The sequence below is a fragment of the Paroedura picta genome, chromosome 13, assembly GCF_049243985.1.
Source record: "Paroedura picta isolate Pp20150507F chromosome 13, Ppicta_v3.0, whole genome shotgun sequence".
Classification (NCBI taxonomy): Eukaryota; Metazoa; Chordata; class Lepidosauria; order Squamata; family Gekkonidae; genus Paroedura; species Paroedura picta.
Genome location: NC_135381.1, coordinates 34,265,048 through 34,276,344, shown reverse-complemented (window position 1 = coordinate 34,276,344; position 11,297 = coordinate 34,265,048). Strand labels below are relative to the sequence as shown.

Below are 11,297 nucleotides of genomic sequence, written 5' to 3'. Positions count from 1 at the left end.
CTCAGCCTCACCCACCCCACAGGTTGTCTGTTGTGGGGAGAGGAAGGGAAGGCGACTGTAAGCCGCTTTGAGCCTCCTTCGGGTAGGTAAAAGTGGCATATAAGAACCAACTCTTCTTCTTCTTCTTCTATACATGCGGGAGAAAACAATGTTATCTTCACAGTAGAAAAATTTACAACTGCTCTCTGATACGACACAACAAAGCACTGTTGTTTTCCCTTCCTTTAATTGTTTTGTTTTTGTCATTCTGCATTGATTTTTCCTCTCTTCAATGCTCAGTTTGCTTTCTGATCCCGGTTTCCTCAGGTTTTCTGAGTGTTCTTTTGTGCTGATTTTCCCCTTGTTTCACTCCCAAGCTAAAGGTAATTCAAAAGCTTACAGAGTGCCCCAGATTTTCCCCCTTGCCTTTTCCTGCTTCTTGAAGGTCACTGCCCCACCCCCATTGAGGTTGTTCCACCCACTCTCCACCTTCTGCCATCCTCTGCCTTTACTGGTGTACAAGCTCAATTTCCCTCCTATTTTGATTTTTTTTAACAAGTGTCACGAGGCTAGTGATATGAGACTATCATTAGTCTCAGATCGCTGAATAATTTTTTCTTAAAGGGAAAGTTTCAAAGGAATTGTATAAAGTTTAGTTCACTGCTAGTATTCACTTGAAAGGTGGATCAGAAAGAAGGCAAACAGCAGTGTCCCCAGTACAAAAGAAAAAAGATTTCAGTGTTGCATGCAAACAAAATAAAAATAAAAGGGGTGGGATTATCAGTGCAGGACTGAATCAATATGAGATGTAAACAGAGAGAGACAGAGAGAGAGAGAGAGAGAGAGACTGGGATGGGAAGCCTAAAGCTTTGAAAACATTTTTCCTTTTAATGTTTTAGTGAATAAAGTTTGGGGAGCATTTTGGCAGGCTCCAGTAGCCTAAAATTAAAATGTGGCTGAGCCTCATGGACCTTCTGCAAACCACCGAATTTAAGAATCACTTGGATTGATCCCTCTGGAGGACAGACTGCACTCTGCACAGGACAGGCTTTTAAAAACTGCCAAGATCACCACCAGTACTGGATCAAATTAGAAAACCACAAAGAGAAAACCATGTACATTTGCAAGGAAGGGCAGGAAATTAGTGTTACTATGCAGCTGTGCTAGAGCATCAGCAAAAATGCCCTCCATTTTTTCAATTTAGTCCCCAAGACTATAAAAGCTCCCCAGAGCTTTGGCCAGAGGGCTCCTCCCCCATACAAATTGCAGCCCTGTGCAAAGCCTGGAGGAGTTGCAGCTGACTTTGCACAGGTATGCACACGAACACACATATACATGTTGCCAATGGTCACAGCCCACATTGCCACAGGCTTTCACCCTTTGCCTGTATTCCTTTCTATTTCCTTTTGCACATCCTGAACCACAAGGATTTAAGTGGAAGGTGCCTGCTGGACACTACTGCTCAGCCATGATAGCAACACTGCATACATTTTAATTTTTAAAAAAAGCAACTTTGGACACCATCTCCCACATGTGACAAGTGTTGTTCCAGCCTGATTTAGACAAATGCAGTTTTAAAATGTTTGCTTCAGAATAAATACACACTATTCTTTTCCCTCCAGGGTATTTATTCTGAAGCAAACATTTCTGAAGCAGGCACAGAATCTGAAGTCAAGATTAAAGGCTTCCTGCTCTGAAAATCTGCAGTAAAATGTACATGCGTAATGGACCATAATCTTTGTAATCCAAGAAACCCCTACATGACTGACACATTTTACAGGCACCATAATCCTGCTGTGAAGGAAACAAATGCATTCATTATAATTCAAAGTAGGGGTGCAAAAGAGAGAAGGGGAGAGAATTCAAACCCAGAGCAGTGGTGTGCTGGAATGTGCCATTTGTTTTAAACACTGTGCTCTTTCACGTATGGAAAAAAGTTCAGGGGTGTCACCAGTACACAAGGGTGTTCCTGTAGCCAGCTGAGAAATGCCGGAAGGGATGAGTGACAAGAGACTTGTGAGTCGCACCACAGCTGCATTCCTTTCCCCTTGCTAAATCTAGAAGCCTCCCACTCCTGCTTTGTCAGCCGAGCAATCCCCATCTTCCCTCTTGGGTGACTCACACTGGAATTTTTCCTTCATCTCCGTGCCACACAGACATGCGATGCCCGTCTTGAAGGAGAGTGCCCGCATCTTCCCACTGCGTCCGCTGGAAAATGAGAGGTGAAAAAATAGTCGGCTGGTTGATTTGCAAGCACTCCATCTATGTCCGGCTAGGGAGACACTGTAGGGATTTCTCTTACAAGCCACATGCAAAATCTAATCAAGTCCTAGACCAGGCCATACAACTAATGATCCAAGCCTAATCCCCACTCAAGCAGCCTGCCAGAGCTTCCTGCACTCACTTTTCCTACTCACACAATGGGGTTCTGAAACATCAGGCTTACAATACAGGGCCAGGGACTCTATGCATTTAGCTTAAGATGCCAGAGGTTTGGTCGACCTGCCCCTAAATCAGTGGTCCCCAACCTGCGGGCCACAGCCCGGTGCGGGGCCGCGAAGGCCATGGCGCCCGGCCGTGGCTCCCTCCCCCCGCCCCCCCCTGCAGTAAAAAACTTCCCAGGCCACAAGCTTGCGGCCTGGGAAGCTTCTTACTGCGGGAGGGCGGGGAGAGGGAATCAGGGCTGCGCCGCGCATGCGCGATCTCGGGCCGCGCATGCGCGATGTGTGGGCGGGGCAGTTGCCTGCCGGTCCCCAGCCTCAGAAAGGTTGGGGACCACTGCCCTAAATATCTGGCTTCTTATTTTCAAGGTCATAACAGTGCAGCCAGATTTCATTCCAGTTTCAACAGTGGGAGCTTTCACAGAGATGCAAGGAGAAATGTGCCCTGAGAGAAAAGGCTGAATGGAACCTCCATGTCTAGGGGCACGCTATCTCCAATGACCGGTTGCTTGAGACAAAAATAAGAGCCTCTCAGACACATCTGGCTGAATATGCAAGGCTTATGCTTGAGGTAGACCATTGATCTGTCAAGTTCAGTAAGGGCTATTCCAAGTGGCAGCCATTCTCCAAGGCTGAGACCTTCACACCTCTTTTTAAGCAGAGATGCCAGAGATTGAGCCTGGGACCTTCTGCATGCCATTCAGTGCTCTACCGCTGAGCCACAGCCCCCTCCCTTTACTTGGGAAACAATTGTCTGCAAAGCGGGATATAAATATAACTGAACAAACAAATCCAGCAGTTTCGGAAATGCAGGGCCACAATAGATGGCCATTTGTTCTGGTGTAGTACGATCCTTCTTACTTATTGACTTATTTCACTCAAAGTCTGCCTTTCTCTTCAGTAGAACCAAAGTGGCTTTCATCACTCTCCTCTTTTCCGTTTCCCTCTCACAACAACCCTGGGAGGTGGGGTATGCTGGAGTGTGTCACTTGGCCAACTTCCGTGTTAGAGTGGAGGTTCTAACCTAGGTCTCCTGGTCTGACACTCTAACCACCATGCCACAATGGCTTGTAGACTCTATATTAAGTCTGCAGGTTCAGTGATCTTCAGAATAGCTCTTTTTATTAAGCAACTCCAGCAACAGACTGCAACTACTGAACAGAGAAAAACAGGCAAACTCATGCCCTTTTATACCTTTCAGGCAGCCACCTGCTGCCTCTGATTGGCTCTAAGCAGAGCAATCCGATTGGCCCCTAAGTGGAGCAATCCTATTGGCCCTAAGCAGAGCAATCGGATTGGCTATAACAGAGTTATCAGGTTCCTTTGATTGGTTAGTTCCTTGGCTAGCAGAAACCCTCATTTGCATCAGTGTCCAAATGCCCACAGACATCTTTACCTGTCAAAAACATTCAGCAACCAGTTGAGGGTCATGTCCACACAGAGGGGGACATTCACAAGGATGCCCCTCTCCTCTTCCAGCCGCTCATAGAGGGCAGTCAAGCAGTGGATCACCTCGACGACATCCATTGTGTGGTCGCCGGACTGCAGCTCGTGTTCATTGAAGACTTCTAAGGCAGTCGGCAGGGTCACCATGTCCACTGGGAAGTGGGCCGGAGTCAAAGAGAGCCCAGACCATTGGGAGAGATGGACAGGAGAAAACAAACCATTTACACAGCAGTTGCAAAAACAGAGGAGGTTTTTCAAACAGGGACAAGATAATCGGCATTTCATTCTGACAAACAATTCTGAAAGGGATGTAGTACTAGGCACAAGCTCATTTTGGGTACCATGAAATTAAGAGCAAAATTTGATTCCAATAGCACCTTTGAGATCAACGACGTTTTCCAGGAAATAAGCTTCCAGGAAATAAGTGAACGCTGGCAGGGGCTCATGGGAATTGTAGTCCATGGGCATCTGGAGGACCACAGGTTGACTACCCCTTCCTTACATGTCAGGAGAATTCGAAAGATAACCTGATTTTCCACAGTACCTTTGGCTACTCACTTTTGGGGTTTTGTTTTGTTTGCTTTCCCCTGGGGACTGGTGTGGCTGTCTTGCTCTCGCATAGGTTGTGCTGCTCCGATCATGTCCACAGTCATTCCAGTTTAGAGTTGGTACCAACTGGCCCATATTCCAGCCAAAGAATAGAATGTAACTGCTCAAAAGGTATAGAAGAAGGGAACCTGGGACTTACGTCTCAGAGCTTTCTGCACGCGCTGCAACTTCATGGCTGTACGATAAGCAGAGAACTTGATGTTGTTCAGATCCGCTGGGGGGGAAGCGTGTGAGAGAGAAATGGGACCACAGAACCATAGAATTTACTAATTGTCACCAACCAAGCCAAATATCAGCCATGTGTATGAAGCCAGCATTCCCTCTTTCTCTCTCTCTCTGTATGATGGCTTGTACAAACAAGGCCTGTAAAAACCTGTCTGTGTGTGCATACATGCAAGTGAATGCACATACCTTTGTGTACACAGTTCTTTTGTCCAGGTAGTAAGTAAAATTGGGTTTATTGTGCAGTTTACCACTCAGATGATGGGCCACATTCCCCTTGTTGGGTCAGGGAAGGAAGGAGTGTATGGTTCAATATACCCTCAAAACAGTACGTAGATCAGTGGTCCTCAACCTTCCTAATGCCGCGACCCTTTAGTACAGTTCCTCATGTTGGGGTGACCCCCATAAAACTAGGCAAGGGTTCTTTCACAGAAATTAAACCAAAACTGACCAATGGCATGAAGATCCATTGTTCAGGATGGTATATACACTGTTTTTCCCCCGAGGTTTCTCAGTTCAGTCCTGCCTCTTGTCCCACCATGCTGATCTCACTCTTTTCTGCTGCTCCAGACAGACGAACGCTCTGTCTCGGTCTACCCCGCGAGGCTGTTGTGTGGATGGCACCCCCCCCCCCGGCCAAGTTGCTTGCCCTGCCACGACCCCTGTGAAAGTTCAATTCCCAAAGTGGTCCCGACCTCCAGGGTGAGAACCACTGAGGTAGATGAACATAACAGAGCAGGGAGTATGAGTCGGGCTGATGGGTGCACTATATGCAAGAAGATGTGTGTGTGTGTCTCTGCTCTCTTCTTTCTCCAAAGCAAGGAGACACGGCAGACTCCATCATACCCAAAGGAAAAAGAAGAAAGCCCAGCCATTTCCCACGAGTCAGCAAATGAAGAAAGGAAAATGGTGTGAAGGTGAAAAATAAATGCATTTCAACTAAATAACTGTTGTTCCCTTATGTGTCACCCAAACATTAAAGCATTCCCAAAAAATAAACCTCTCTTCCAATACTTCCATATTTCTAAGTACATCATCCAAAAATAAACCAAAACGGAGCCAAAACGGGGTCTGCATTAAAATTCACCCGTTTTCAAGGTCAGCACTTTTTCCTCAGTGGCTAGTCCCTAAAATACAATGTGAACCAATATAAGTGCAGATACTTAAGAGATGCGTTATATAATTAAATAATGTCTAAATATTACTATTGAAACCATGAAATAAATTTATTTTCCGCCTCCATGCCATTTTCTTTTCTTCGTTTGCTGATTGCATCATACCCAGCATAGCAGATTTAGAATCACTGTCAAGAAAGTTCTGTTATATTGTCCTGGCTGGGTCATAATAGGGTCCTTAACAGGCCAGGATCTCCTTACCCAATGTTTGGTACAGCTCTGTCATCTTGGGATGGTCCCAGCAAGTTGTCTGTGCTTGGTGGCTGAAAAGAGAACCAAGGCAGACAACGAAGAGTTAAGCAATCCCTGGCTGTGTATACGGCATCTAGGATCAGAGAGAGATTTTACAGCTTGCGTAGATGTGCTTGTGTGTACCTCTTGTGAGATATGGAGGAACAGAAGTGTTCTAGGACGGGGGTAGTCAAACTGCGGCCCTCCAGATGTCCATGGACTACAATTCCCATGAGCCCCTGCCAGCGAACGCTGGCAGGGGCTCATGGGAATTGTAGTCCATGGACATCTGGAGGGCCGCAGTTTGACTACTCCTGTTCTAGGAAATCCATGTGCAGATGGAAAATGGGGCAGGAGAAGCATTTAGACTGGATGATAGAAAGCATGGCATCCTTAAGATGCTTTCGCCATAGAGGTTCAATACCACCTATAAAATACAGCAGGAGTCCCCAATAGGGCCACTAGAGATCTAATGGGTCGTGCTGAGTTAAAAAAAAAAAATACTTTTGAAGCAGCAGCAGCAACTACCACACCAGAGATCTTCCTTCGGTGACTGAAGGTAAACTGTGTGTAAGCGCGGAAATATTTTTAAACAATATGTTCATTTTAAAAGGCAGAACTTCTGCCTGAAATTTTGTAAAGTTACTAGTAGATTCATGCATAACCTCACTTCCAACCATTTTGTGGCTAGCTCCACCCTTTCTGGCAGCCATTTTATATCTGCACCAACCACCCTCTGCTAGAATTCCAAAGATGCCTGCTGGTTCAAAAAGGTTGACCCTTGAAATAAAGTAACATATGGGATAAAAGAAATAGTGAAGGCTTGCCATATCTCTGCTTGTTCTGAACTCATACAGTACACCACTGAGGACATACAAATCTTACTGGGTACAATATGGGGGCAAAAAAAACCCTTTGGATTCTGAAAGTATCAAAGGGCAAATTCAAGACTGTTAACAACAAGAAAGGGCAAGATTGACTGTAAGCTTTTCTGTTGCAGCTTGACACTCACTTGATGTAATATGGGACTTTATTGGGAGAAATAGCCCTTTCCCAGGGGACTTGGACTGAGGCTGTAAGGGAAAAAGAGAAAGAAAGATTATGGATCAGTGTGATTCTTGTGCTCTTGTCTTGGGTGTCAGCTCCACACATTTATTTATTGCTTGAAATATTTATACCCTCCCCCCTCCCCAGAAACCCACCAAGACTCCTGGACCTGTTGCATTATTATTGTTTAATGTTATACGGTTACTCTGTTACTATCAGTTAATAATATTAATGTTATATTAATGTTATAGTTAGTTATATGTAATGTTTTCTGTATAGTTTTTCAGTTCTATGTAAACCGCCCTGAGCCCTCATGTGAATGAATGAATGAATGAATGAATGAATGAATGAATGAATGAAGGAAGGAAGGAAGGAAGGAAGGAAGGAAGGAAGGAAGGAAGGAAGGAAGGAAGGAAGGAAGGAGATTGGAAGTGGAGTGAGAAGGAAGGAAGGAAGGGAGTAAGTAAATAAGTAAGTAAATAAACTTTGTAATCACCCTTTGAAACCATTCTCTATGTATTTGTACGTACAGAGATGTATTATTTATGAAACATCTATAGCGCTCTCCAGAATTGCCCTTCTCCTCAAAATCTTTAAATTCATGCTTATCAAACCTCTGCTAATGCAAACAAACTTGTTCTTGAATAGAGCCACCAGGAGGGGATGGGGGGTGGGGGAGGTTAACATATCCAGGTTGGGAAACCCCCAGAGCTTTGGGGAGGGAGCCTGGGGAGGGCAGGGACCTCAGTAGGGTTCAGTGCTACTTAGTCCACCCTTCAAATCACCCATTTTCTCCGGGGGAACCAATCTTTGCAATCTGGAGAAGAATTGTAATTCTGGGTAATCCTCAGGCCCCACCTGAAAACTGGCATCTCTATTCTTGAACTCTCTTGAATCGACATGCTTGGGAGATATTGTAAAAAATTCTTTAAAATTTGTTTTAAAAATGGTGTCCCCACTGCAGACCCAAATTACCTCAGATTTCTACCACCTCATTCCACTGCCTATTTGGGCCAGAAGATACACCCAGATCATGTCCCCTCCCAAACGACATTTTGTTAGGTGGGCAACCTGGTTCACATACTTGACAGGAAGTGCTGCGACCCTGGCCCAAAGTCTCGGTGGGCATCCTGGAGGTGCTTCAACCGGTCATTGACAGAGACCTAAGTAGGAATTGGAAACATCAAATGGAGCGGCAGAACCACGGGGCATTTCAGCCTATGCAGAATTTCACCGCTGCAACGTGAACTAAGGTTGTGTTACAAGCTAGATGCGGATGACCCCAACAGGTTAGTACCATCATTGACAGTTTCTGCTCATTGTATAAGTGCCATTAAAAATTTCAGTTTTCTTTTTAATACCTTGGAGCAGGGGTAGTCAAACTGCGGCCCTCCAGATGTCCATGGACTACAAGTCCCAGGAGCCCCTGCCAGCGTTCGCTGGCAGGAGCTCCTGGGACTTGTAGTCCATGGACATCTGGAGGGCCGCAGTTTGACTACCCCTGCCTTGGAGGAACAGAGAGATGGACAGATACACATGAGGCACTTTTTATAAGGCTGACAAGCTGCCTGAAGTTTGATAAAGGAAGACGGCAAGACACATGCCTCACCTGTATTCAGCTACCTTTATGAACCTTAAGGCTCTTCCAGAAAATGGTTTTCTCTATTTACCATAGTCGTTCTGTGGCTTTCCAGCACACTGACATGCTGGTGTGATGCTGACTGGTGTTACTCCAAACATAAATAGCAACGAGAGCTTGCAGTAGCCCTGGCACAAAACCTGCAATGGTATCTCCAGACTCCAAGGACTACAGGAAATTCTCCTACAAGGAACATACTAATTCGCTTCTAGGATCAGGGTTACAAATGCTAACTGCATATGGCTATTCAGATTAGCCAGCCCCTTTGGCTACCCTTCCTGTGTTAATGGACATAACCTTTTCTTGCAGTTCATGAGCCTGCCACCCTGACCAAGACTTCTCTGGCACTGGAGCTCCTCTCTTGTTCTCAAGTTGCTCCACTGTCCTTCCTCACCTGCAGCTGTTTCCAGCGTGTGTTGATCTGTTCCAGGGCACGAGAATTCTCCATGGACAGGTGGACATCTGAGATAGCGAGCTGATGGGCCAGGTCATTCACAAGCTTCACTCCGTCTTTCATCGAGGAGAGCTCCTCTTTAAACAACTGGATCCAGACCCAAAAGATGGAGGCAGCAAGAGAGAGGAATAAAACCAGTGACTTATACTCCGTCAGGATGAAAATACAAGCGAGAATCGTGTGCAACGTATCCCCCATGTAGAAAGAACCATTCGTGTAGGAGTTGTAGTACAACTCAGATAAAAATGCATAATACAATTTGTTTTAAGCACCTAGTGTTAGGACTTTGTTTAAGGGAGGGAAGCAACACCCATATCTTGAACCACTAGGCTACATCACCCAATTACTCCTCTATTGTGATCACACCTGCAGTTTTTGGTTTGTTTCACTCCAGTTTTGTGCCAACCAAGATTTACACGTAAGACGTGGTTCTTATCTAACAACGACTGCAATTCCAAGAACACTTTCCTTGGAGTAAAGCCCAAAGTGGAATTTTCATCTAAGTCAGCCTTTCACAACTTATTTCCGTTGAGAAACCCCTGAAAGTGGGGTACCTTTGAGATACCCCAGAAGTGGCACAATCATGCAGAAAAATGGTAGGGAAGCATAGCTGTGTACATCCCCACCCAGGGCACCTCCCCTTCCTACCCCCTCCAGGCCCATCACTGGCTATTTTGGGAGGGGAGGGCAGGTTGACATAACCATATATAGTCATATCACCCAATCAATTTTTAACAGACTTAAAAAAATACATATAACAAAATTAATCAACTCCCTTCCAGGGCCGTCAAGATACCCCAGGGTTTCACAAAACCTGGTTGAGAAAAACTGGTCTAAGCCATTACTAAGTCTCCATGACTTTCTTAAGGCCTGCAGAAGACAGATTCAGGTAAGCAGCCATGTTGGTCTGAAGCAGTACAACAAAGTTTGAGTCTTGTGGCACCTTTAATAACAATAAAGTTTAATTCTGAGTATAAACTTTGGTGTGTATGCATCTGAAGAAGTGTGTTGGTCTTAAAGGTGGCACTGGAGATTTTAAAATTATTATTATTATTATTATTATTATTATTATTATTATTATTATTATTATTATTATTATTATTATTATTATTATTATTATGTCCCTGTCTGCTAGTTTGGTCCCCGTCATCAGAAGGATCTCAGATAGAAGGTATAGGAAAGACCCGGGAAAGCTCGTTGGAGTAGACTCAATAGTTAAAATCAGCTCAAAGCAGCTTCAGATATTAATATATTTGGCCAAGTGACATATTGAGGGATCTCCCATCTGCTTCCCTCCTACCAACCCTCCTGTGGATGAGTCCAGAATGAGCTCTTGAGTCAAGGTTACCTTGGTGGCCTGGATGTGCTCTGGCAAAGAGTCAATGAAGAGGTCGCCAATGGGCTCCCATGTCTCTCGCACGCTTTCCGCTTGGTCCAGGGTGAGGCTGAGCTCTTCCATAGTTCCCTTGATCTCCAGCAGCTGCTCCAAGGTCCGTTCGATGTGGCGGTGCTGGTCAACGCAGCGGGCAGTGAGCTTCTCCCACAGCTCGCTGGCGACAGTGGCTTGTTTCCACACAAAGCGGCTGACGTTCTGGATGCGGTGTCTTGGTGAGGCATCTGCAAAGGGAGCAGCAGTGAGGGTGAGGACACGGGATGCTCGGAGGAGGGGACTACACTGGGAGGAGGAGGAGGAGCTTTGGGGATGGCAAAGAGGAGGGGGACGGGGCAATTTAACGTGAATTGATGGAGGGAGAGGGAGGATGGAGAAATGGGAGGGAAATAAAGGATTAACGCATTGTATATATCATTGCTTGTTTCATCTCTATTTTGGTTGCTTCCCAAGGATCACAAACTTAAGTGAAATTTTCCATAGTTAGGATGAAATTTTCCTGCCTCCCCTCCCCCAGAAGCCCACGGATCTCCACCAAAGGCTGAGCTGGGAAACAGGAAACCCTGAAGATGAACATGAGAAGGGACTGGAGTGGGGATACCAGTGGAAATGGCCAATTGATCCAACCCATTTCCTGCATGGCATTTTTGTTAGTTTTGGCCCC

At 45.5% G+C, this 11,297-nt stretch overlaps 1 protein-coding gene across 4 annotated transcripts in view; it reads right to left on the bottom strand.

Annotated features, from left to right (window-relative positions):
* Positions 1-11,297, bottom strand: part of DRP2 (dystrophin related protein 2) — a 68,872-nt gene that overhangs the window by 16,188 nt on the left and 41,387 nt on the right. For all 4 annotated transcript variants that reach the window (XM_077307960.1, XM_077307957.1, XM_077307958.1 and 1 more), the window contains 8 exons: positions 10,592-10,860; positions 9,184-9,330; positions 8,235-8,313; positions 7,116-7,176; positions 6,074-6,135; positions 4,615-4,689; positions 3,817-4,018; positions 2,102-2,187 (listed from right to left, as the gene is read on the bottom strand). In XM_077307960.1, coding sequence (XP_077164075.1) covers positions 2,102-2,187; positions 3,817-4,018; positions 4,615-4,689; positions 6,074-6,135; positions 7,116-7,176; positions 8,235-8,313; positions 9,184-9,330; positions 10,592-10,860 — 981 coding nt within the window. The remainder of the gene's footprint in view (positions 1-2,101; positions 2,188-3,816; positions 4,019-4,614; positions 4,690-6,073; positions 6,136-7,115; positions 7,177-8,234; positions 8,314-9,183; positions 9,331-10,591; positions 10,861-11,297) is intronic.